Genomic DNA, 27,319 nt, shown 5'->3' with positions numbered 1-27,319 from the left:
ACCTCAAAAAACTGCCACTCTGTATTTGTACAAGATATAAAAGAAGTTACTTAGTCATGTGGAAATAAATTGTTATTAACAGCATCTATTCTAACAACAGAACAAAATGAAAAAAAAATGTTTACACACAAGACACGTGTAAAGAATGTGTGTGCAAAAGGAATTTTTCATGTGGTATTTAATATATACATATTATTTGTACTTATAAAAATACCATGTGCAATGAGAGCTATGCATAAATATTTATAAAATACCTTTATCTAAGTAGGCCAGTAACATTTAATATTCTTCAATAAATTCATACATAAAATACATACGTTTGTGCCAAAGGGAACATATATTTTGAAATATGAATGCCTAGTAAAAAACTCTCAAGAATCTGGAGCAAAATTCAGGTATCTGCCAATGGAAACTTCGAAGTAGTTGTCATTTGAAGAAAGGAAACGATGCTGTGTCTCTTATCTTTGTGGACTATTTGGCTTGTGAGATTTCTAACATCTCTTCAGCTGAGTTTTGTATTTGACTTCCAACTTCATGGCCATTTGACCTGCCAACTACTATTTTCTTTGAGGCTTTTAACACTCCACCCAAGTATTTTGCTTTCCAGAATAGTTGTGTCTGTTTCCTTTTCACTTCACCTTAACTTCAGCCGAGGTTTACAAAGTAAAGCTTAATGTGCATCCTCTAAGGTTTCAGACAGACCCAGGGACCTTGCGGTGATGACCTGAAGCTGATACCACACCGGAAAGTCAAGGTCCCCTGGAGGATCGCTCTCTGTGCCAGGATTTCCGTTCAATTTTAGAGCCCCGGGGGCCGGGGCCAGGCCCAGAGTGCCAGGCTCTCCTGGGTTCCAGTCCCCTCCCCAGGCAGAACGTGCGGGCTGGGGCCTTACAACCGGAAAACACCGCCCTTTCCTGTCGCCTACTCATTCCCCAGGCTGACTGCTGGAGTAGGAAGAGAAGGAGACGGATTAAGAAAATTAATTAACCCGGTCCACTTTCGGCCTCCGGGCGGAGGGGCGGGGTGCGCAGCGGCTGTGGCCGGAATGACTGGAGGGCGCAGGTGCCGCCCAGGGCGGAATTTTACGCTCCTGGGCCGCCGCCACGCCGCTAGCGCCCAGCCCCTCGTCCCCGGCAGCCGCCACCCGCTTGCCCCAGCTTTGGGCAGATCTCTTTTAGGGTCCCCGCGGGAGAGGAAACGCCTCCCCCTGGACTGGAAAAACCTGCAGCGTCGGCAGTTCGTGTGCCCCCTGCTCAGCCAGCAGCCCCTGGCGTCTCCAATTGCCAAATCCACTCTCCGGGTTTTGGCGGCAGCTCCAAGAGGATCAGGCTGGAAACTGACAGAACACGACCCTCCTCCCAAACCCGGGCGTCGAGTGACCCGGGGGCCCGCGGCCCGACGGGGGCGGCGCGGTCAAGTGGTTTCTCCTCCGCCAGAGTCCCCGCCCGCCGCGCCGGAGCCTTGCCGGGTTAGATCGGGTCGTTGGGACGGAAAGAGGTGGGCGCACGAGGTTTAGTACAGGTGTCTGGGGTGCGGGATGAGTCCCTTTGTTTAGGGGCACCTGGAACTTGCACTCCAGGTCCCTCTTTGAACCGAGCGTCCAGAGTCCTTTCTTTGTGTGGAGGGAGCTGAACGCAGCCTCTCGCAGGGAAGCCACATCCCTGGGGGTGGCGCCGGGGCCGTAACAATGAACGCCCATTGTTCTCCGGGGGCCGCAGGCCCCGCAGCGGGTGAACCCAGTCCGCCCGCTCCGGGCCGGGGCGCAGGTACCCTGGCTGGGTGGGTCGGCCGGCAGCCCGCGCCCTGCGGCGCGCCCGCCGGCCCGCCCAGGCCCGCCCCGCGCGCTGCCGGCCCCGCCCCGCGCCTCCCCGCCCTTCGCAGGTTCAGTCCCGGAGTCCAGCGGCTGCACGCTCAGTCTAGCTCGCACCTTCTCTCCGGCTGTTGCCCGACAGAGCGGGGAGCGCAGCCGTGGGCCCGAACTGGGGGCGAGCCTAGAGACCCCGGCCTTGGGCGCCTTCACGCCGTCTCGGAGCGGATAATACTGTGAGCGGGCGCCGAGCCGGCCGACCCGGTTGGATCTGCGCGTGGCGGGCAGGGACTGCGTGCGCCCTCGGGAGGTGTCGGTGCCGGGCGCCCGGTCCCTGGGTCAGCGGCTGGGATCCTTGGCGCCGCTGGTGAGTTGCTGCCTGCCCATGGCTTCTTCTCTGTGCGTCCGTGAGTCTGTCTCACCGGCGGCCGTGGCGGCTTCCGGCGTGCGTGGCTGCTAGGTTTGGTAAAGCACAGGGGAGCGGGGATTACCTAGGGCATCACCTTTCAGCTGGTGTTCAAAGGACCGTAGGGGGCACAAAGCAAGCTGGGGGCTGGGGGCTGGGGGTGGGAGGGTGGGTGGTACACGCGGCACGACCGGGACTCAGAGCTTCACCTTTTGTGCCTACCACTTTTCAGGGTGAGGCTGCGCGGCTACACTGCACCCTCCGAGCTATTGACAGCCATTCGGGGCGCGTATTGCATTTTTCCATCCGAGAACAAGCCGCACATGGCTGCCGCTCCCCTCCCACCGTGGATTGGCATCAGGGCTGCACAAGGGCGCACGGCTCAAATCTGTGGCAATACCCTTTTGGTGCCCTCTCTACACTTGAGGGGCATTGTGGCTGAGGCGCCAACCTGCAGATCTGGCAGGTTTTTTTTTTTTTTTTTTTTTTTACGGTGGTTTCTGAACAACTGAAGTGTTTTCAAGATTTTTTTTCCCCTTTTCTCCTTGAAACTGTCTTGACACAGACAAGTATCAGACACGTGAGGACGAATGGATCTGGCCAATCATTTTTTCGTTATGAATTATTATGCTCCATTCCCCTCTCGACTTCGGGAGGCATGTGTTTCATCTTATAAATAGAAAGTAGCATATTTTTTGGCAGGACCTTTATACTGTACAGCCCGAGAGGTCAGTTTAAAAATAAATATGCACTTGAATGTTACATTACCGAGAGCCAGGCTGTGGCTGGGACAAGCTGCGTGGACCGCAGCATCAAAGCCGGGAGCACAGCTGTGTTGAAAGGAGTAAAAGCCCCAGAGTGCAGCCCAGGCTGACAGTCAAGTAATTACATTTCGTTTAAAAAAAAAAAAAAAAGTGAGGGAATTAAAATGAGGGCGGGAATAGGAATGTCACAAGGGTATTGCAGCCTGAATCTTTTCCAGAGCTGGTGTCTTTAGGGGAGTCGCTGCTGTGGCCTGCTGAGGGTGTGGGGGGCGGTGGCGAGGGAGGTGCTGCTTAAGAGGAGGGAACTGATGAATGTTAGGGAGACAAAGATTTCCTCCCCAACACCCCACTCTTAGGCTTCATAATATCCTAGAGTTTCTTGGGGGTGCTGCCTTTCAAAAAAAGAACACAAATCTGGAGAGCAGCAGATGTCCCAATTTGAATAGCAAAGCCTTTTTTGGGGACTTCCTTGGAAAGCACTGGGAGACAAAGGCTCACTGGGAAGGCCTGTGGATGCCCCAGGGGTATTCCTAAAGTCAATTTAAAAGACTCCTGTAGTCTTCTCATCTCGAAAAGATCTTTTCATCTAAGGAGCAGGAAATGCAACTTCTTTTCTGGACAGTTCCAGAGATCCTCTTTTTGATACCCGCTGAAATTTGTAAGAGCTCTTGTTGACAATTAAGAATAAGCTACACAGGTATGTTTTCAGATTAGATGTAAATGCTCTGAGATAAATTAGGGCAGTTGTGAAGTGTTTGGTATTGTCAAATGTGAAATAAGTAATAAAGACTAATAGAGAACCAAGGAACGGTTCAGATTTCTTCATTAAGTCTCCTAAAGCATGTAGGTTTCCCAACAGGCCTCACTCATTGGGTAAAAACTCAGCACCAGCCTCTGGGCTCACAGATAAGAACTTTGCGGGGGAAATTTGGAAGCCTTTCTGGATCCATGGCCATTTCTCTTTTCCAGTGGTTATCATCTGCAAGAGATTTACGTTATAAATTTCATGATTGGAACATGGTGCTGTGGCAGCAGCAGCTACAGACATGAAATGAGATGAATTCCCCATTCCCTTAAAGTCTGAGTAGTGAAATTCTGTTTTGTATCTCAATGGAACATGTAAAGACAGCTAGAGTAATGAGTGTTGCACTTTTTTTTTTTGCTTTTATTGTAAATTTAAAGGTGGTGCAAGATGAGTAAATGCAAAGCCATAAAAATCATTGCAGAACTATTCATATGAGCTGGTTTGCCCTATCTGCTCTCCAGCTTTTCCTTTAAAGTGGTGTTTTATGTCCAACATGTTCACAAAAGCTGCCCTTTTTTCTTTCTAAAATTCATGGTATTCAACAGCATTGGGAATAAAGTTGTTTTAACCTACATCACCCAGAGATTTTTTTTTACCAGGCCATAAATTTTTCACGAGCTCTTTGCCCAGTAGCCATAACATTTATCCAATGGGTGGACTTCAGTTCATAACCTGAAAAAACTCCAAAAGACTGCTCTGATTTTTTTTTTATTATTACAATTTTTGCTTTCAGTCTGATTTTATTTAGGCCTGGCCTAATTTCTTTCTAATCAGAATCCTGCTGACCTGTTTATTCATTGATGGATTAAGAACTTAAACTTGTTTTTTAAATCCACTACGTTTGCCAGAGAGCAAGGGCAGTATAGTCATTTGAAACTACTAGATGGAGCCAGCCACAAAATCTTTACCAAGCACCAAAGCCAAAGAATTCTAATATATCACACTGTTCAGTGAATTTATATGTTAAAGCTACTAACTACATGGAGCCTGCTAGTAGTGCCAAGCCCTGTTCTTATCCTTATACCTTGATTAACTCATTTATTTCTAATAACCTATGAGGAAAGAACTGTTGATATCCTCATTTTACAGCTGTGGCAACTGAGGACAAATGTCTTCTATAACTTGCCCCAAATTACATAATAAGTGAAAGTGTGAAAGTCATTCAGTCGTGTCAGACTCTTTCCGACCCCATGGACTGTACAGTCCATGGAGTTCTCTAGGCCAGAATACTGGAGTGGGTAGCCGTTCGCTTCTCCAGGGTAGCTTCCCAACCCAGGGATCAAACCCAGGTCTCTCGCATTGCAGGCAGATTCTTTACCAGTTGAGACACAAAGGAAAGCCCAAATTACACAATAAGGAACATACCTGAACAGGTTTATGCAATTTAGCGACCCAATATGTGCATAAATGAATGGCTAATTTTCCACAAAGATCAGCGTCTCCTGCTTAAGGAGATGGGAAAAAAAACTTTGAGGTTAAGAGCCTCTGAGGCAGGCTGTCTGGGTTCATATCTTGGCCCTGGCACTCAATACATGTGTGATTTGAAGCAAATTACTTAGCTGGTATACCTCAGTTTATCGATTGCAAAATGCAAATAGTACTGCTCTGAGGATTACATAAGTTAAATAGCACTCGGAGCATGCCAGGTGCAGAGTAGACACAATACAAAGTTGATGCTTTCATTACTGCCTTTGTTGTTTCCCTAGGTGCTTAATACTGGTCTCGTTTAATATTCACAACTGCTCTTTGAGGTGGATAGTATTGTTATTTTCCAGATGAAAACAGATTCAGAAAGGGTTGGTAACTTGTCCAAGGTCACACCACTGAGTAAGTAGCAGAATCAGGTTTGAACTCAGACCTGTTTGACCTTGCCCTAAATGAATACCTCACCCTCACCACCAGAGAGAAAGGCCAGAGAAGCTGTTAAATCTGACTCTGTTATAAGGGTTTTTTAGCCTCTGGCAGAGAACTCACTTTGCAGCACGCTGTATCACATAGTACCACTGCCCCAAGGACGATGACAGTGATTGCCAGCCTTTGGGAACACCATATGAATCATTATATTTTTATTATTTTTTAAAATATTTTTATTTATTTAATCGTCTGCACTGGATCTTAGTTGTGGCACGTGTGATCATCCTTTCTGCATGTAGGATCTAGTTACCTGACCAGGGATCAAACTCAGGCCCCGTGCATTAGAAGCCTGAGCCACTGGACCACCAAGGAAGTGCCTGAATTGCTTTATTTATTGGAGATGGTTGAATCTCATTGTATAGTCTGTAGTCACCTGCAGTGGATCCAGCTTCAAACTACTACTAGCAGTTACCTGAGCGGTTTAGTTTATAAAGAGTTTTACTAGGAATTTCAGGACCCAAACATGAACTGGAGTTTAGTGTGTGGCAAACATCCTTGTTTTAAAGTTCTGGAGGGTCAGGGATTTCAGGGCCCAGTAAGTGAGCTGGACGGTCACCTCCTTGAGACTAGTGACCACAGCCGTGGTGCCTGACCCCTCAGTCCCTGGCACTCAGTGGACATTTAATACACATTTCATAATGCTATTGCTCCAAGGGGAGCTAAAGCAAAAGGCAGGAGCCACCAGTAAGGTGGGTAGGAAGGCTCTGTTCTTGGAGGAAGTCGGGCCTCATTCCAGTTCTAAGTTCTGCACATGACCCAGACTCTGCCAGATAAGCTTCTGGTGTGAAAGATAGAGCAAGGAGGCCTTTGAGACATAGAGAGGTGCCCCGGATAACCCAAGGAGACGGCCTGGCCTCCGCTGCCTCTGATACTGTGGGTTTGTGATTAGCTGTGGGAGGCTGCTCAGACTGAAGTAGGGGTTCTGAAAGGATGTCTTGGCTGTCCATGGGATTTTCCAGGCAAAAGTACTGGAGTGGGTTGCCATTGCCTTCTCCTGAAATAATCCAGGTTGTCTCAAAACCAAGGGCAGTAGCCTTAGGGCTGTCTGCCTCCATTTTCTTCCCATCTTCTGCCCCATCCTCTCAGGGTTACAAATCAAAATGGATCCCACAGACCAGAATAAATAATATCAGTAGCCAAATACTGATGCCTCTACAGCAGCAGGCAAGCAAATGTTCTTTCCTTTAGGAAAAAAAAATGCCTTCTCTGGCCTTGATGTACTTCTTAAGTGCCAAGTTTCACCAGTCTCATGGTGAAGGACGGAGTTTGACAGTACCTCTGGTGGAAGAGCAGTTTTTTTAAATTAAAGCATATAGTGTTATAATACAAATCATTGATAGTAAAAAGTTTGCTGTTTCTGAATAACCAAGAGAACAGATGAGTGAGTTTAAGGGCTGGTGAGTTCAAATTAGTATTTGCTTGATCAAGTCATGAATGAATAGAATCCTAGAATCTCAAATTTTAAATTTTTTAAAACCTGGATTTTCAGTGATTTGGGTTTTATTTGTACATTTGAGAAAGTCATCAGTAACCTTCTAGCCTTTGATTCTTCGCTAAACTGTCACAGAGATCACACACCTGCAGTTAGCTCATTCAGCACTGAAAAAAGAAAAAGTGAAAGTGTTGGTCGCTCAGTTATGTCTGACTCTTTGTGACCCCATGGACTGTAACCTGCCAGGCTCCTCAGTCCACAGAATTCTCCAGGCAAGAATGCTGGAGTGGGTTACTATACAACACTACATCATGTGAACTCTGAGACATTAAATAGGATCCAAAAATGGTTCTTTGGGAAACCAGTCTGATAGAGGTCCCCCTGTGCAGGACTTTTCAGAGCATTTAATGTCACTGTGTGCAGTGAATCTCCACAGGGAGGAGGTATCTATCCAATCATTTTGCCTGGAAAGCAGCTGGCAGAGCTAGTCTGACAGGAAACATTCTGGGAACCATGAAGCCAGAGGCAGAAGCCACACACTGCAGCCTGCCCTCCAGCCTGTTCAGGGGTACAGGAACAGAGCCACCGGAACACACTGGAAGATGCCATTCTGCTATTTGATAAAACTCGTGCAGAATTAAATGGAGACAATCACAGAGGGATTGGAGATCAGAGAGCATAGATTCTGATCGTACCTCTGACCCAGGTTGTGGAACTGTGATCTTTCAGGGTCTTATTCTCAGCTCTAAGATGAGACATTTGGTGCTGGAGCATTTCAGATCATCTCTAGCTTCTAAAATCCAGTGAGCCAGGATTAGTGACATCTATGAGCATAGCAAACTTACTATTATACTCATCATGTAAAACCCTGTGTTGAAAAACAGACCCAGTGCAGAGCAGCCTGAGCCAGCGTGGAAGGCAGAGAACTTCAAAGTCAGGCCTCTATTTAGACAGCTTACACATTTGGGAATCCGTCACATACAGATGACAACCTGAAGGTCATATTTGTAGACACATTATGCCAATGATAGATGACTGTGTGTTTAGTTGAAAAAGACCTTTTCTGTTCAAAACCATTATAATCATTTAGGCTACGCAGAACTTTTTAAACAAGCAAAGACATTTTTTGGTGAAATGTGGCTTTGCCATTTCAGAATATATGTGAATTCTTTCCCTTTTTTATATACTTATTTTTTTAACTTTTTTAAAAGACACGTACCATTGACCTTTAGCACAGCAGATGAGGTTCTAAGCCCTTGACTGGCCAGCTGTGTCACAAGGCAGATCCTTGCCCATCTCTGGGTGAGTGATGTCTGTGAAGATGTAGAAGGGGAGGGATGTAGAGGAAGCCATTGAAATTCTCCAAGCGCTCTCCTGGCTCTAAACAGCTGTGATCCTATTACTGTTTTTTTCCCTCCTTGTATCTTAGGCATTTTCCATAGTGTCTTATACCTTTTCCTATTTTAACACTTAATATGTTTTAAATTTTCATTTATTGACCCTTATGACCACCTAGAATATTGGCTTCATAAAAGTAGGGACTGAACCTAGTTTAGCTTGGCACTCATCTTTTTTATACTAGGAGTTAATGAAAAAAGGAACAATTTAGTCCTACTCATGTTATTTTCTCTTAGAGGTTGCCAAGCCAGAAATCTTTTTCAGTTACCTACCTTAAGTCTGACCATGGTAAAATAATTTCTTCCTAGGCTACCAAATGTTCAAATTCCAAAGGAGCACCTCTAGCCCATCCAGGGTACTTTGAAATTCAGGCCACCAGCAGAACTTCCTCAAAGCCTTCTTGGCCAGGCCATTGCAACCTGCATGGAAGCTTTCTCCTGCCCAGGTGTAATTGTGGTAGCTCGGTACCATGTGTCCACTCAGAGCACAGGCTGGGCAGCCCCAGGGGTGGAAGGATGAGGGTTGTTTCCTAGTGCCCACCTAGACTGCTCAGCCATGCCAACATCAGCCATTCATCATTGGTATGCTTACCTATCAGCCATCTCCACGTTGGGATGTCGGCTCTGTGAGCACATCGTCACTGTAGCCTCAGTTTCTGGGATTCTGCCTGGCACTCAGTAGGTCCTCAGTAGATGTTTGTTGTTGAATGAATGTTCAGAAGGTGAGTCACTAGCCAGGGACTGGATGAAGGCAAGTGGAAGGCTCTCTCCAAGGCCTGCTGCTTGCTGAATGAATCAGCTCAAGCCACATGTCCTGCTGTGCACGGCATAGCACCAAACCGGAAACTCTTTTCCTGCCCTCCATTCATGAGTGGATTTTGTTCTGTGTTCCTCTTAAAGAAGCCCTTAAGCTGGGCTTAACTGAGAGGGCAGGTAGTGCTCCCCTGCCAGCCCACTGAGCCCTCTGTCTCAGGGGCAGCATGGGGAATGGAGCAGTCAAAGTGAAAGTTGCTCAGTCATGTCTGACTCTTTGTGACGCCATGGACTATACAGTCCATGGAATTCTCCAGGCCAGAATATTGGAGTGGGTAGCCTTTCCCTTCTCCAGGGGATCATCCCAACCCAGGGATCAAACCCAGGCCTCCTGCATTGCAGGCGGATTCTTTACCAGCTGAGGCACAAGGGAAGCGTAGAGCAGTGATATCTTCCCGATTCCAGTTTTTTTCTCAGAATGAGGAATTAAGACAGTTGGCTCTCTGTATCTGTGGGTTTTGCATCTGTGGACTCAACCAACCACAGATCAAAAACTTTTGGGGGGAAATAAAAGTTCCAAAAGCAAACCTGAATTTGCTATGTGCTAGCAACTACTGACATGGTATTGGGCATGATAAGTATCTAGAGATGACTTAAAAGAGTATGGGGAGGTTGTGCATAGGTTAGATGCAAATACTATGCTATTTTACATAAGAGGTTTAAACATCTGTGCATTTTGGTATCCATGGGATACCAAAACTAAACTAAAACTAACACTGGACGGATACTGGGGGATGACTATATTTGAAACCAGACCACGGGTTTCACATTATTTAAAACAATCATTTTGGGTAGACAGGTCCCGAGTAAAGTTGGGAAAAAATTCTGATGGTGAACTTTCAGCTTGTCTTGCTCCTTATGCAGTTCTAGGTTTTTGGGTAATTAATAACAATAACTATATCTCCATTGATTGTAAGTTCATTATCTCACAGGACTTTGTCAAGCATTTTATATGTGTTGTCTCTCACTAGCTCCACTCCACAGATGCACAAGCTGAGGCTTGCAGAGAAAGTCATTGGCATTGCCTTGTACCCTTAACTTAATGTGAGGAAAGATGAGAAAAGATAATGAAAATGCTACAAGCTAGTAAAAAATATTTTAATTCTAAGGGTAGTCTTAACTTCATTAAAAAAAACATGTTTTTTCTTATAATTCCCTAGAAGCTAGATGTTTCTGCAAACATACAGAATCACAGAACTCTAAGATTCATTTTCTTTATTAAGTATAAATAAACTTCAAACACAGATCTATGATTCTAACACCTATCTGTATATATATGAAGTCTACACGCACATACCAGGGGCTGCTGCTTGAAATGAGACTCGCAGGTATCTCCGCTAACTCCTCTCCCAGTGCAGGAATGCTCTCCTTCTCCCTCCCCTCTGGAATCGCTACCAGTCTCAGACTCAGCTGGAAAACTTCCCCTGATGGGCCTCTCCCATTCTTCAAGCTGATTAACTCAAGTTGGTTAGACTTCTTCCTCCTATCCAGCCCCACCTGCCCTCTCCTTGAACCCTAATCACACACCTAATTCTTTTCAAGGGATGGTACTGGTTTCCTCTCACCTGATAGCTCACCAAATATTTAAAGAAAATAACTGTATGGCCTTAAATTTTTCCTTATCTGACCAATAAATGGCAGTAATTTTCCTGACTCAAAGGAGTCCCACTTGTTCTCAAGGCTGGAAGAATTGCACACGGAGATAAAGGATACATGTGTATGTATAGAAGTTAGCTCCCTGTCCTGTTGACAGAAAGAATTATTCTCTAATTAAGCTGGAAATTAAAAGACACTTGTTCCTTGGAAGAAAAGCAATGACAAACCTAGGCAGTGTATTGAAAAGCAGAGATATCACTTTGCCCACAAAGGTCCATGTAGTCAAAGCTATGGTTTTTCCAGTAGTCATGAAAGGATGTGAGAGTTGGACCTTAAGGCTGAGCGCTGAAGAATTGATGCTTTCAAATTGTGGTGCTGAAGAAGACTCTTGAGAGTCACTTGGACTGCAAGGAGATCCAACCAGTCAATCCTAAAGGAAATCAACCCTGAATATTCATGGGAAAGACTGATGCTAAAGCTGAAGCTCCAGTACTGTGGCCACCTCATGGGACAAGCCAACACATTGGAAAATATCCTGATGCTGGGAAAGATTGAGGGCAAGACGAGAAGGGGACGACAGAGGATGTGATGGTTGGATGGCATCACTGACTCAGTGGACATGAGTTTGAGCAAACCCCAGGAGATGGTGAAGGATAGGGAAGCCTGGCATGCTGCAGTCCATGGGGTCACAAAGAGTTGGACACGCCTTAGCAACTGAACAACAATAACAAAGCTTGAAATAAGAATCTTTTCCAATTGTGGAGCTTGTGCACAGGGCAGACACAAACCATTTTAGCCCCATCTGCAATCATACATTGATGACTGCCGCAGACAACATTTAAGGAGAAAATGGACCGATTATTTGGGCAATTAGAATGGTTCCCCTCCTTCATATTGCATTTCAGTAGATGTTCTAGTTTTTCACTTGAGATGATGCTTTGTGCTTGCATAACACTCTATAAAGATTGCCACTTAAAAAGATTCTCATACTCAGCTCTTATAATCATGAGAGATAGATGGGTTTGGGGTGACTATCCCCATTTACACAGGAGGTAACTAGCACCTGTATGGTCTGGCATTTTATAAGAATCCTATAGCTTTAGCTCAAAGTTTCTTTCCTCTCCTAAGGCCTAGAATAGCAGCAAGAGGTCTTTCTACCGTTTTGCTTGCCGGTGTGTTCATTCATTTAATACATTTTTTTTAAGTACGTGATCTGCGCTAGTGACACCTTAATATTCAAAACAATCCTTTTCTATAGAATATCCATTAGAGTTTCTTACAGGTTCCCCTACATATCTTGGGCTAAAAAATCCAGTTCAGTTCAGTTCAGTTGCTTAATCTGCGACCCCATGGATGGCAGCGCGCCAGGCCTCCCTGCCCATCACCAACTCCCAGAGTCTACTCAAACACATGTCCATGGAGTCGGTGATGCCATCTAACCATCTCACCCTCTATTATCCCCTTCTCCCACCTTCAATCTTTTCGAATATCAGGGTCTTTTCCAATGAGTTAGTTCCTCGAATCAGGTAGCCAAAGTATTGGAGTTTCAGCATCAGTCTTTCCAGTGAATATTCAGGGTTGATTTCCTTTAGGATGGACTGGTTGGATCTCCTTGCAATCCAAGGGACTCTCAAGAGTCTTCTCCAACAGTTCAAAAGTATCAATTCTTCAGCGCTCAGCTTTCTTTATGGTCCAACTCTCACATCCATACATGACTACTGGAAAAACCATAGCTTTGATTAGATGGACCTTTGTTGGCAAAGTAAATATCTCTGCTTTTTAATATGCTGTCTAGGTTGGTCATAACTTTTCTTCCAAGGAGTAAGGGTCTTTTAAAAACTTCAAGTCCCCCTTTAATCCATTTCGTTTTGAAAGGAGAGGTCAGCATGCAAGCCCATTGTTTTTCCTGGGCCTCATTCTGTAAGATTGACTTAAATGTAACTAGTCAGTCTGCATTCCCGGGAAATGTATTGTCAGATTTTTCTAGAGGCTTGCCTGTCTCTGTTTGCACATGGTAGTGGTGGATGGAAGTCATTTCCTTTTGAAACATCATGTCAACAAATATTCTTTGCCTTAATCCCAAGATCTTGTATGAGCCTGTAGAATTAACTGTGGCTTGCATTGATAAGCTGTTAAATTCTTACCCTGCATGGATAGAGAAAGGAGAAATGAAAGGAACTCTTTGCCACAAGAAAATAGATGACAGCTCCTTGCTCCATGGTTTTCTCTCTTTCTTGTAGGAGTCACAGAAAGACTCACCTTGCATTTTCAGTAAGACAGGTAGGGTTAATGAGGAAAGAAGTCAGGGCAATCTCAAGCTTTCTCATTTGTTCATTCAACAAACATTTGTTCAGTACCAGCTATGAATTATAGTTCTCCCCCCAGGAGAAGGCAGCCTTGTGGAGCAGACAGTAGTAACTGCAGGATAGTATGAGAGCTGGTGGGGTGGTTGAGTCGTTAAGTCACGTCTGACTCTTGTGAGGCCATGGACTGTAGCCTGTCAGGCTCCTCTGCCTATGGAAGTCTCCAGGCAAGAATACTGAAGTGGGTTGCCATTTCCTTTCTCCAGGGGATCTTCCCGACCCAGGAATAGAACCTGGGGTCCTGCATTGCAGGCAGATTCTTTACCAACTGAGCTACGAGGGAAGTCCAATGACAGCTGGTAGGTTGAGGTATAAACAAGGTAGTGTGGACCATGGGATCTAGCTGGACTTGTAGCTGCAGGGTTGGGCGAGACCCTGTTTGCAAAAGTGGGCCTCTCCAGCTATCTTATCTCTAGGTTTCAAGGGCAGGCTTGCCACCCAAGGTTAAGGGAGCATTCGAGATGCCTCATTCTGATAGATATTGAAAGATAAAGTGGGAGGAGATGAGGTTGATGACAGTGAGGCAGGTAGGGAGGCCTAACCCTTGTTGAGGAGAGAGATCTCAAGGGCTAGAAGTAAAGAGGATGGACAAAGTGAGAGAATGGGACTTGATGAGAATGAGGCACGGAGAGGAATCCTGGGTGACAACTGGGTTTTGGATCTTGGTGACTTCCTGCCACTTACCAAAAGGGAAACGTATAGGAGGTAAAAGCTGAGGGCCAACAAGAGGAGGAGAGATGGCATATTCCATCAGGGATAAGTTAAACAGGAAGTACCTGAGGGAAGCAAAGTCAAGTCTGAAAGACTACAGGAGAAAAGTCCAGTGCTTCTTTCTGTGAAGAACCAGTGATTTTTAGCGTTTTGTTTATTTCAATTTCCAGTCCATTGTATACTGATAGCAGCCATGTCGAGTAGCTGCTTGGACCGTACCCAGCTTCCGTGCAAACCTGATGATACACCCTCTCAAACATGCCAAGAGTCTGACCAATGAGACAAATCCACTGATCTGCATGCTTGATTATGTGAGAAAGTTTCTACAAGCTCTCTTTCCATTTCTTTCCATATCTCATCATGGACTGACCCTGGTGCACAGACCCACTTTGAGTTTCACTGGGCTAGACTAATGTATGTGTGGGCTGAAGACTCCAATTTGGAAGTTAGCATTAGAGGTGGTGGTTGAAGCCGAGGACAGGGGTGTGATTGCAAGAGGACTGTTGAGAGTTGGGGGATGGACGACCACTGGCCAACCCTAAGACGTTGAAAATGCCAGCGTCTAAGACATGGGTTCCAGCTTTTCCCATAAAGCATCAGACACATAGAGTCTGTCACACTACTCAACTCTGACCTTGTCATTGGAAAGCAGCTCTACCAGGGTTTCCAAACCTCAGCACTACAGAGAATTGGGGGCAGATAATGTTTTGTTATGGGGGGCTGTCCTGTGCATTGTACAGTGTTTCTGACTTCTGTCCACAAAAATGCCAGTAGCACCACCACCTCTACAAATACGTCTAGATATTGCCAAAATGTCCAGGGGTGGGGGGCACAGACTCACCTTCAATTGAGCTGAAGATAATACATAAAAGAAGGAGCACTGGTGTGTTCCAATAAAGCTCTATTTACAAAAACAGGTACAGGGCTGGATTTGACTCACCTGTCGTAATTTGCAGACCCTTGATCAAGGGCTGGCCATAGGGAAAACTAAAAGTGCTTATTCAATAAGTTATAAGGGCCTCCTGTGTTCACAGCCCAAGAGGAGGCTCTGTAAGTGATCCAACATAAAGAGGAGATTGTTATCATAGCAGCACTTCTTTTTTACACCACTTTTGCCTACCTTATTATGGCGCTTACTACCTACCAGGAGATACCAGATACAAAATTGTAAAATCCGGGAACAGGAAAGAAAGCAAATATCAGCTCTCTAAGAGCCCTGAGAAAACCTCCAAGTAAGGCAGTAATGAGCCTAGATTGCGTGAGGTGAGTTCAAGAATTCCTGCAGGAAGGAAGTGACTGAAGCAGGTCTTGGAGGATGTTATGAATAGTGGTTGATGGTAAGGAGGTGGGAGGACAATTCATGTAAGAAACACAGGGTTCTTGGTTTCAGAAAGTCAAGAGGGAAGTGAAGTGTCAATAGCAAGGGAAGGGAGCCATTGTCCCCATGAAAGCCTGTGGGTGTACAGGGCCCCCCGGTGCACAGCCACGATGCACGTGTTTCCTCTGGGAAAAAAAATTAATGGCACTTAATGTTTTTTTTCTCAGAACAGGATATTTGTTTTTCTCCTCAAGACTCAGGGGGCTTTTATTACCTCAAAAGTTTAATATTTTGGTGTTTCTTTCACATGAAGTCAAATCCCATTTGAGATTCTCTTTGACAAGGACAAAAAGAGTGAAGATTCCTAGTGAGTTGGGGAGGCTGGTGTCTGGGACCATTTTACTCATTCTTAGTTAATGACAAGGTCAGATTATTATCTCTGACTCTTGTTGATGTTGAGATCATAGTGTATCATTTCCCCTTAGTGCTGCTGGACTGCAGGACAGATGGGCTGGAACAGCCATTCCCATTCTCAACCCATTTCCTTGGAGGTCCTCACGTTAGTTTTCGAGTCAGCGGCGGTTAGAAGCACAGACTGCAGAGTTCAGCCATGGCTGAAATCCTAGCTCCTCCGCATTTTGAGTGATGGGCCTAAGACACAAGTCTGATCTAACTCTGGTTCCTAAGAAGTGTGTTCTAATACTCATCTTTCTGGCCCACAGCATGCTGAGCCGTTACTGTTCACATGTGTACAATCTTCAGAGGACTCAGCATTTCACATGTTATACTTTCTTGCAGACTTGGATGGGGGAATGGTTCCTAAGCACAAAGCAACTATCTCATCATGGAAGGCCTAGCAGGGCTTAGGGATTCAAATAACACTTCTTAATTATTTTATTTGTGTGCCACATGTGGGAGAGAAAAAGAAATGAATTAAGACCCAGCTCACACTCACAGAAAAGTTCTCAGCCTAGTCAAAAGGGATATTCATTCATGCATTCAACAAATATTTGTGTACAGATATTTATGTACAAATAACAGAGGAGTTTGCAGTGGAAGTTGGTAGAGCATGCACTGGCCACTGCCAGGCTCCAAATATACCCACTGCTGGTGTGATGCAGAGAAGCCAAGTTTCAGTCCATCTAGTGACTGTGGACGATTGTCAAGGGCCTTAGCAGGATGGGAGGGTAGCATGGAAATCCCTATCTGTCCCCTCACCCCATTAGGGAAATAGTCAAGGTAGTCAAGGGACCTAACTTAGAGGATGTGCTATGAAGACACATAGCACATGAAGAGAACCATGACTTAGGTAGTATGAGTGAAATGATCAGTCTGAATTTCTGGACACTTGTCAAACCTGTTTGGAACATTTGATATTCCTATTTCTGGAGTTTTCATAGAGTAATTGCTGACTTTAATATTAGTGGTTTGGGGTTTTGTTTTGTTTTGTTTTTTGGTGAGCAGCTTTACCAGTTACTTAACTTGAGCTGAGTCTACAGATTCGAGCCAGTTCCTGGCTGAACACTGCTGACAACTTAAGGGTGAGGTTCTCAACCTGTATTGATTTTTGTCCTTGCAGTTTCACAAGCTAACTCAGATCCATTCGTTCTAGAAGCATGGAAGCAACTGATGGGAATCGCCCCATTTGGTTCATATCCACCAGCTAGAGCGTCTGCCTTGGTCCTTGGGACCAGCCCTGAGGCTGAGTCCCCTGTAAAACTAGTCATGATAAATGAGCCAGACCCTTCCCCTCTCTCATAACTGCCAGGGATCCAGGTCTGCCTCAAGTCCTCCCCAATAACTCATTTTAATAGGGAGAAAGGGCGTAATGGCCTCTCTTCTAAAGTGCAGGGTCAGTACTTTTAGGTGGATGTTCTGTCTTCCAATTTTGCTTCTAAAAACCCTTTCAAATAGTACAATTAGATCCTATAAACGTGAGGAGTGTACGCACATTAGTGGTGAGTCTCCCATATGGTATTTGTGGGTCTCTGTATAATCGGAGTTGTAAAAGAAAAATAAATACAAGCTGTAGCTGAATCATAAAGGAGAAGTCCATTTATAAATAATTGAGGGTTGAGATGTAGCATAGACTTTCTGAGTGGGTCTATAAAATGCTGTCTGCTCAGTCTGGCTATAAGTTCATTTGCATGACAGCCAGGCAGCTGGGAACTGAGCTAATGGCATCTTATAGCCTTGCAGCATATAGCCATGTCCTCAGATTCAGATAATATGGGGAGAGGAAAAGAATCTAAAAATAAAAAAGGCATCTTCTTATCTTCTTGTGGGTGGAGTAAAACAGACTAAAAATATGGAAAGCATCCCTCCAGGATGCCATTTACCAGGGTATTCTCCGGTTACATTTACTTCTGTCTTAGGTTTTCATGTAAGTTCAATTTCTCCTCCAATTTTAAAATTCTTTGGTCCAGGGAAGCGCGCCTACAGAGGCCCTCATTGTAGTGATACTTTAGTATTTCTGATATAGTTGTCATCCCTATATTGCCATCTTCAAATGGAAAGCCTTCCAGGAAGTCTGTGAGTGCTTTTTTTTTATAGGTTAGTGTGAAGTGGGGCCATAAGGAAGTGAGCAGCGATGGTTTTCCCTTGTAGGAGACATAAAATGAACAGGGACGAGACCCCACCCGCTGGGCACATCGGAGGCTCCGAGTCAAGGCTGCTGTTTGACAGCCTTGGCACATGCGCAGTACACCGCCCCTCCCACCATGGCAACCCATTCCATCTTTCCAGAACCCTGGATTCTCCCTTAGAGGATCCCAAATCTGTTTCCCTTTAGCTTCTGCCTTTGTATCCCTAGGGCCTCTCATAACAAGTTAATCCCTTTTCCATTACAGTTAAACGAATCCTTCAGATCCCTAAGGATTCTTTTTCCCTCTGTATTTGAGTTTTCTTCAAGCTGCTCCACTCTTACCTTCTCACATGTCCTGAGTCCTGTCGTCTCCCAATTGGACTCCTGGGAACATGTGGGAACATGTTCCAAGTCACCTTTATCCCTTTCAAGTGTGGAGCCCAGGGTGAAGTACACTTTTCCAGGGCTTATCAGGGCATTGTCTCCCTTGTGTTTCCCTGTGTTGGCAGCGGAGAGAAATACCCCAAAGACAGTGGTGGGTGGGGGAAAGGGTGGCGGGTTCTTGGCTGAGTTAACATCCTTCCCTGGGACTGTGGATTCAGGCACGAATGAATAATTGAGCATTTTTGCTTGGGGCCCAGATGTTGCAGCGGTGCAGCATCTAGGAGCTGGGAGGAAGGGCCTGCTGATTCTACACTGAGACAAAGCGAAAAGTGAGCAGAAGCTGGAGGGTCCTTCACGGATGTGACAACAAGCAAGAAAGGGGAAGTCCAGCACAGACTCACTTCCCGCAAGTCGAAGAAAGGAAAAGGCCCACAGGTCCCTCAGGACAGACACACATACACACCCTTCACCGCCACCTGCCCCATTTCATGCATTTGTGTTTTTGATTAACAACCTATTGTTCAGGATGCAAGAATTTTTTTTACCCTCTCTCTCCCCTAAGAATTAATCTAAAAACAATTAGCAGACAAGCCACACATTCCATTCTTAACATAAATGGAATTTTTAAAAATCTCAATCCCTTTGTTCTTTTCAGAGCCCTGTGACTTGCCAGTACTGCCAGCTCTGGTCATCTAGGGAGTGATTTTTCAGGGTGTAACTTCTTCATAACCCTTTGCTTTTCTCCCACCTCCTGTTTTAGTCTTCTTAGCATCATTCTCTTTACCAAAAAGATGATAAGGACATGAAGCAAAAGGGGGCCACTTCAGTTTTCTTTCTTCATAGAATTATTACTGCTGTGTTGATTTCTCTTATTAACACTGTCACCTATGCTTAAGTCAGTCACATGTGAGAAACTGGAATTGTCTAGCCTGGTATCGGAATGACCACCTGACACTCTGCTTTTCCTATCAAAACCGTGTCTTCAAATTCCTCTTGAGTCCTTTTGTCTTGGAACCCTTAAGCTTCTCACAAATTCCTGAGAGTGGGGACCTGTGCCCTTGCAGCTGGACTCCACGCCCACCCATCCCCACCCATCTGCCAGACACCCTCTCTAACCTTGACAGAGGGTGACAGGCGAATGACTGAAGAGTTGAAACCTTTTGTTGGCATATCTATCCTCTCCAGTGCCCCGGAGCTCGAACCTTTGATTTCAGAGGAATCTAATTTCCCAGATGAATATTATGTCAAGTGTCATCTTGGGACAGAGGGTAGAGGAGCAAACAGTGATCCAAAAACTCCCGGAGAAAGTGATTAGCAGTCTTGGAGGGTTCAGATTTCAGGGTCAAGGGGAGAGTTTTGAGAAAGGGCTATACATAGGATGGTTGGTTTCTCTCTCATTCTCTTTCCTTCCTTTCTCCCTCTAGTCCTTCATCCCTTCCTCCCTTCCTTTCTCTCTTTCAAAGACAGTGGGAGTGGAGGAATGATAGCAATGCAGAAAAGCTGGCCAGCAGGAGAGCCCTGAGTGTGGAGAGTTAGTGATGGCAGTATTGTTCTGATGCTTTTCATTTGGCTCATGGAGCACCCAGGAGGCCTCCCTTTCCAGCTCTAGTCAGGCCTATGAGCCCTTCTGGTTCAGTTCTTCCTCTCCTCTCCTCTTCTCACACTTTCTCCTCTTGGGTGTCCCCCTGACTCAGAGGCTCTCCTTCTGATTCATCCCTTGCTCTGTCTGCTGCCACATGGGTCAACCTACATCCTCCTGGAGCCCAAGTCTCCTTTTCAGAAATGGAGAGGAGGGACAGGATTTTGTGTTATTCCGCCATAAGACGCTGTCCATCTGTGTGGCCACCACCTCTCAAGACAAGGAGCTATACCCCTGAGCCCTAGCACCTCTACCTTCCCGTGCTGCCTTCCACATAGATACCCTGCAGCCACCCTTACCCCAGTGTCCTGGGTCTCTTTCCTCTTCTCGTTTCCTTCTGATGAAAACCCTTCTCTTCTAAGACCTCTTCCATTCTGCAAGTATGGACCGCGGGCACCCCTCAGTGAAGCTCTAATTAACGCAGAAAGGAGTGCTCTGTCCCACTGACAAGGCGAGGCTCAGCCTCTGGTGACGTCTTTGTAGATCCATGCACTTCCCCTGCAGACTGTGGCTTTTGAGCCCACTTTCCCATAGTCATGTCTGCATTACGATCAATAACTTATAGGTTGGGTAGACTTTTCAGGACCTGTGTATACAATTGTCCCTGCAGGAAAGTGCAGTCTGAGCCCGAAACAACCCTCTACTTATTTTTTGCTGTTGTTGTTTTAAATAGCTCATTCACTTGTGTGGTTCAAAAATCCAAAATCATGAAAGGATATACAGTGAAAAGTTTCTCTTCTACCCTTATCCCCTTCCACCTACTTTCTCTCCCTGTGGGCACTCACCATTATTTCCTGTGTTTGCTTCCAGAAAAAGTTTATTGACATGCAAGCCGGGACAGATGTTATTTGCGCACTTTGGCACCAATCTTTTTTTACTTTGAAGACACACATCTTTGAAGCTCTTTGTATATCAACATATCAGGAGCTGCTTTGTCCTTTTGTAGACCATGTAATACTCATTTGTATGGATGTAACTTAACTTGTAGAATCAATCCTCTAAAGGTGGACAATAAGTTGTTTCCAACTCTTTTTTTCCTTTTTTTTTAAATTTTGTCTACACAGTGTGGCTGGTGGGGTCTTCGTTCCCCAACCAGCAATTGAACCCAGGCCTTCATCAGGGAAAGCTCTGTGCCCTAACCACTGGACCATCAGGAAATTCGCAGTTGTTTATAACTCTTGGCTGCTATAAACTATGCTGGAGTGACAGCTTTGTATAATATTATTTCCTTATTTCCCATATACATAAATTGGATAAACCTATGTAAGTGGAATTCTGGGGTCAAAGGCATGTGTTACGTAGTTTTCATAGATAACCGTCTTCCGCTGGGGTTGGACCAGTGTGTGCTTCCTACTCTTATTAGCCCAGCGTGTTATCACATATTATATCTTAAACAGGTTTTGGAAGGCACCCCCTTTATCATTTGGAAATCAATCACTGACTGAATTCCCAGGGAGCGTGCTTCTTAAATGTCAAGACCTTTATGTCTGGAATTAAGTGGAATAAGCCTAGCCACTTGGCTTAGTGCCTGGGAGCCATGCCACCTGGCACAACCTGTGCCTCAGTGCTTTGTCAGTAAAATGGGGATGTTAACATGGGTTCCTGTCAGTGACCTAGAACACATCAAAAGCTGGAGCAGTGCCTGGCACAGTGAGACACTCTCAAACATTTCCTGTCATACAAGTGTTGGTGGTTCCCAGGAGACACACACATACCGGCTCCAGGACCAGATACTTTGTTCCCTATGAAGAAACTGCCTTGTTGTTTCCTGCTTTAGTGAGTGCAGAGAAGATGCTGAGCAGTTGGCCTGAGGCATGGCTGTCCATTGACTGATAATCCAAGGGGCACAGGAGCATTGAGAAAGGAGGGGAGCAAGCAGTCAGGACAGAGTCATGATATTGGATGGTCTCTCCTGGGATCAAGCATGGTTGCCCCTGCGCTGGAAGAGGAAAGATAACAGATACAACAGGCAGATGGGTCTGAGTGCTCAGATATTTCCCCAGCATCATATCACAAACATAAACTCATCTAAAGTTATAAAACTGACATTTTTGCACCAAATTTCTTTCTTTTTTTTACCCAAACTTTCAGTGAATTGGGGAGCTCCTCACCCTGGCACACAGTAGAAATTCAATACCAATTATTCTTTGCAAAGTCCTACAAGCCTCCAGCCCTGTCACACAGTAAAACTGATGTAAATATTTGCAGAAAGAAAGAAAAGCGCCTTTTAAGGTGTCTCCTCTCTTTTCCCACTCTGGAGAATCTACTGCCTGCAGCTTATCTAGCCTCTACTCACCCAACTCTTTTCTTACTTTTTTCTCTCTTTTTTGGTTCTTTTCTCCCATCTTTGCATGCAGTCCACTAACATAAAACCCAGCTTCTACCAGACCAGGCAAGCCTCTGGCGAAGGGCCATGGCCATAGCCACGCAGGGACTGAGGACTGGGCGTTCCTCCCTGAGCCTTGCAGGTATAGCAGGAGTATGCTTTACTTTTTCTCATGTTTGCTCCCAACATCCCCAGTCACTGTACAGGTAGAGGGTGAATGTGAGTGATCCAGTCAGAGTGACCAAGAAGCAGGCTGGCTGCATCTTCATGATATTTTTATTTTTCTAAAGAATCTGGAATGAATGCCATGCCTGTTCAGGCCTTGCATAATCCTGGCTCCACCAGCTGACCACACGCAGCCAGCCCTCGCCCTCGCTTGCCCCGGAGTTGTGGACACACTGTATCTTTCCATGGCAGCTGCTCTCCTGGCCGTGTTGCTGAGGAGGCAGCTCCAGTGGGCAGCTGTTGTTCAGGGCTGCCCTCTACCTTCTGCGGCCCCAGTGCCCCTGCTGCTTCTGCAGGTGGTCACTGCATTGTGCCCAGAGGGGCAGGGAGGCAGTGCCAGCCTCCCAGGATAGCAGGGGCTCTGGGTTGTTGTGCACTTAGAGGGGAAGGGTGTTCTGATGTTTTAGCAAAAAGACCCAGGGCTTCCCCTTTAGTTGCTACTTACAAGACCTAAATTAGAGTTGAAACTATGAGAATGACAGACCCATAAGCATGTCTTCCTGTGCTGGGGTTCCCCATTTACTTGCTTGGTATCAAGCATCTCTTTTCATAACATAGTGTCTCCATGCCTTCTGAGTCTGAAGTGGGAAGGCAGACCCGCCAGGCTCCTCCAGAGAGTGCATGGTCTTTTCTGGCAGCTTCCAGGATAGCCTGCTCTGGTGCAAACCCTCATACCACCTCGGCCTCCTACCCCCTCCCAAAGCCAGGGGCGGGGGGTGGGGGTGGGGGTGGGGGGCATGGTCTCTCCAGCTCATCCTTCCCTGCCTTCTCAGGCCTGTGTGCCTGCCACTTCCCAGAGTCAGTTGTTACCTTGCCAGTGGGTACTGGAGCACAGTTCTCACCACCTGCCACAGGCAGATGAATTTAAAACTTGTGCTGAAAGGAAAGAAATATGGGGTATGGAACAGATGCAGACGGCCTCCAGCTGCTACAAAGCAAATGTAGCTCCCCTCAAGCCACCATCTGACCCAACCCTTGGAGGATTATTTATTTGCTCTGTGGATAAGGGGAGAGCCCAGTGGAAGAAGTCACAGCAGAGCCATTTCAGGAATTCCCACAGTGGGGAGGGTTTTAACTTCTCCAGGTCAGCTGATGTGACTGAAGATTTGAAGGAGTCTTTTCAAGAGATGATGAGGTTCTCATCTGTAAGATGAGAGCCCCCAAACCTTCTTGCAGCCCATCACTTCTAACTGTATCATACAGCATGGGCAGGGAGGGTGTGTTAGTTTTCTACACATGAGGTGGTAGATTATAAACGTGGTGGCTTACAGTCCTACCCATGTATCGTCTCCCAGTGTCTGCGGGTCAGGAGTGCAGACAGAGCTTAGATGCATAATTGCATCAGGCTGTAAACTAAGGGCTGAGCTGTGGTCTAATTCAAGGCTCAGCTGGGGAAAGATCCATTTCCAGGTTCTCTCAGGTTAATGGCAGAATTCACTTCCATATGCCCTCTCAGTATAGTGGCCTATTTTTTCAAAACCAATAAGGGAGTCTCCCTCCAGTGTGCTAAGATGGTATCTTTTATAATGTAACCTAATCAGGGTTGTGATATTACCTTGCTTGGAATCAAGTCACAGGTTCCAGCTATTAATACAAAGGCATCAACACTAGGCAGCAACTCACTGGGGTACTTGGAACCTTGCCTAATACAGGGAAAGGATACAAGCTTATCAGCAAAGGTTTCAAAAGTACTCACAAGTGAAGACCACTTGTGAGTGATATAGGATCCCACTTTTTTCTTTGAAAAGAAGCAGTTTTGTTCTTTTCCTTCTGTTTCAGAATGCCTCCAAATCCTAAAATTTTTGCCAGCCCTATTCTCTCTACCCCAAGTTGATTCCAGCTCCAACTTCCATAATGACTGTATGTTACTGAGCAAGCCTGTTCTGTTTTGTTTTGACTCCCAAATCTCAGTTTTGTCATCTGTAAGAGTGCATTTTCACTGAGATTTTTTTGGACACTAGTATCACTGTCACTTAGTAAATGACAGTTCCAGCTCCTTATGGACTTCATTGCATTGCATTAATTTTATTTATATGTAAAAGTCAATCAACAACAAAATAGCCTTGCTGGCGTGAACATCAAAGCACAAGAGAAAATATATCTTAAATTCAGTTGTGTCTAAGGAGCTGCAGTCACTCTGGTCATGTGCTGACAGCTTAGAGGAAAAGGACCTAAAGCTTAAAAAAATCCAGAAAATTTGTGTCCATTACCATGTTTTAAAAGGGCTAATATCATATGTTTGGGTTTTTTAATCTCTTTCTCTTGCCCTGAAGTAAGACTAAGAGGAGTAGACCCTTGTTAGGATTAAAGTTTTTAATCCTACTTAAACAATAAAGCTTGACTTCAAATGGGAACCGAAGTCCTCCATTATTTACAGGCTCTTGTGAAAAAGTCAGGCCCATGTGACCCCTATCAGTCACTAAGTTGTATCCGACTCTTTGTGATCTCCATGGACTGTAGCCCACCAGGCTCCTCTGTCCATGGAATTCTTCAGGCAACAATACTGGAGTGGGTATCTGTTCCCTTCTCCAGAGGATCTTCCCAACCCAGGGATCGAACCTAGGTCTCCTGCACTGCTGGCCGATTCTTTACTATCTGAGCCACCAGGGAAGCCCAAGGGACCCCTGAAGGGGCGGCCAGTTTTAACCTGCTTTGGTTTCTCTTCCAGGTTTCTCCCTGCTGTGGAAGAGGTTGAGGATGTGAGTGGCTCTCCAGAAAGGCCTGCTTGCGTCCAGGAAGGCCTCTTAGCTTCCTTGTTTCAGAGCCACTTCTGGAGCTATTTGAGAAAAATGATGTGACAGTACCTATCCAAAAGGATATTGGGAAACTTGTAACATCCGTGAAGAAAGTGGCCCTCTTTCCCTTTTGCAAAATCGACATTCTCAAACTCCAAAATGCCAGCCAAAACCCCGATTTACCTGAAAGCTGCCAATAACAAGAAAGGAAAGAAATTTAAACTGAGGGACATTTTGTCTCCCGATATGATCAGTCCGCCCCTCGGAGACTTCCGCCACACCATTCACATCGGCAAGGAGGGCCAGCACGACGTCTTCGGAGACATTTCCTTTCTCCAAGGCAACTATGAGCTTCTACCCGGAAACCAGGAGAAAGCACACATGGGCCAGTTCCCTGGGCATAATGAGTTCTTCCGGGCCAACAGCACCTCCGACTCCATGTTCACAGAAACGCCCTCGCCGGTGCTCAAAAACGCCATCTCTCTCCCGACCATCGGAGGGTCCCAAGCCCTCATGTTGCCCTTGCTGTCCCCGGTGACATTCAGTTCCAAGCAGGAGTCCTTTGGGCCGGGAAAGCTGCCCCGGCTTAGCTGTGAGCCGGTCATGGAGGAGAAGGTTCCAGAGAAAAGCAGTGTGTTGGAGAACGGGACGGTCCACCAGGGGGACGTCTCATGGGGGTCGAGCGGGTCTGCATCGCAGTCCAGCCAGGGGAGGGACAGCCACTCCTCCAGCCTCTCCGAACAGTACCCCGACTGGGCAGCGGAGGACATGTTTGACCATCCCGCCCCTTGCGAGCTCGTCAAGGAAAAGACTAAATCAGAGGAGTCTCTCTCTGACCTCACGGGTTCCCTCCTGTCCCTGCAGCTTGATCTCGGGCCCTCCTTTCTGGATGAGGTGCTGAATGTCATGGATAAAAATAAGTAACAGGACACCGCCGGGCCCTTTTCCTTTGGTGTAAAAGATACCAAAAGACAGAATGGAAGAAAACGAACCACAAAGAGGAGAGCCTCACTGGCTATACTTGCTAACATGTGATGGGTTTTCTAAAATAACCTTCCTACAAAATATTTTTTTACCTGGTATACCCTGTTTGCAAAAACAATATAAAGGAAAAAAAAAAACAAACTTGTCCTGGCAAAAGAGAGGAAGTGAGTCAGAACCCATTTTCAGTGGGCCATGCTGATGTATAGCTCACATTTTTTGTTTCCTGACACGTGAGAAATCTGGCTTGGCCAGGACTGGCATTACTTAGCTATGAAGGGCTGTGCCAGTCACATTAAGGACCTTTACAGGACTCTGGCATTTTCTGAGCAAGAGGAAGTCAAATTTATTTAACACCCATGCCCTTTTTTTCTAGACTCTTTTCTATATTACATGGTTTGGGCTCACCATAGCAAATTCTTCAGTGTTAAAACTTTTCTCCTTTCCACATTTGAACAACATTATGGGTTTTGGGGATTTGCTTGTAGCTCTTATATATCCCTATATGTTATATCTATATTGCGAAATTTTGACTGTCAGCTACATGTTGGTAAGACACAAGCGAAGTATTACTGTAACTAAGTTATTTTTAAAGTTAAAATATATTTTTATGTGCCTTTGGCTTTTTATTGCAAAGTCTACATTTTATAGATACTACATCAAATGTGGTCATTTGACTTTTTCCATTGGGTTCCATTGTAAGCTGTGTATGTGTATGTTTGGAAAAGTGTACTCATACTTAGCTTTATTGTTATTTTTTCTTCATCTATTATACTTTTCACAGCAGCCAACAGTGGATTGTAAAGTGTAAAGGCACAGGTTACTCACAATGCTTCTGCAGAGACTGTGGGCTATACCACCTAATGTTCTTTGGAAATATGGGTATTTTAGTGCAGTACATACTTGCATTACATAGGTACTTCATACAACACAATAAAGAGTAAATGTTAAAATCAGCTTGCTTGGTTATAGTACTAAACAAAAACATAAGACAAGAGTTATATTTTCTTGACATCCAGGGCTAGAAAAAATTGCTTCTGTAAAGTGTACACAAGGCTTTAAATGAGGTAAGAGGTGTATTCCACTCACTCAGTAATTTTGATTATTTTGATTATTATC

At 45.5% G+C, this 27,319-nt stretch overlaps 1 protein-coding gene across 2 annotated transcripts; it reads left to right on the top strand.

Moving 5' to 3' along the window:
- Positions 1–1,201: 1,201 nt before the first annotated feature.
- CDC42EP3 (CDC42 effector protein 3) lies at positions 1,202–27,156 on the top strand. 2 transcript variants are annotated; one of them, XM_055539830.1, is made up of 2 exons: positions 1,202–1,497; positions 25,153–27,156. In XM_055539830.1, the coding sequence occupies exon 2, from the start codon at positions 25,379–25,381 to the stop codon at positions 26,141–26,143; it is 765 nt and encodes a 254-aa protein (XP_055395805.1). In that variant the 5' UTR covers positions 1,202–1,497; positions 25,153–25,378; the 3' UTR covers positions 26,144–27,156. The 2 variants fall into 2 exon arrangements, with proteins under 2 accessions (XP_055395805.1, XP_055395804.1); XM_055539829.1 differs by lacking the exon at positions 1,202–1,497 and adding an exon at positions 1,869–2,174.
- Positions 27,157–27,319: the final 163 nt, after the last annotated feature.

Source organism: Bubalus kerabau, chromosome 11 (genome assembly GCF_029407905.1).
Source record: "Bubalus kerabau isolate K-KA32 ecotype Philippines breed swamp buffalo chromosome 11, PCC_UOA_SB_1v2, whole genome shotgun sequence".
Classification (NCBI taxonomy): Eukaryota; Metazoa; Chordata; class Mammalia; order Artiodactyla; family Bovidae; genus Bubalus; species Bubalus kerabau.
Note: the sequence above shows the minus strand (reverse complement) of the source record. Positions and strands in the feature narration are given on the sequence as shown.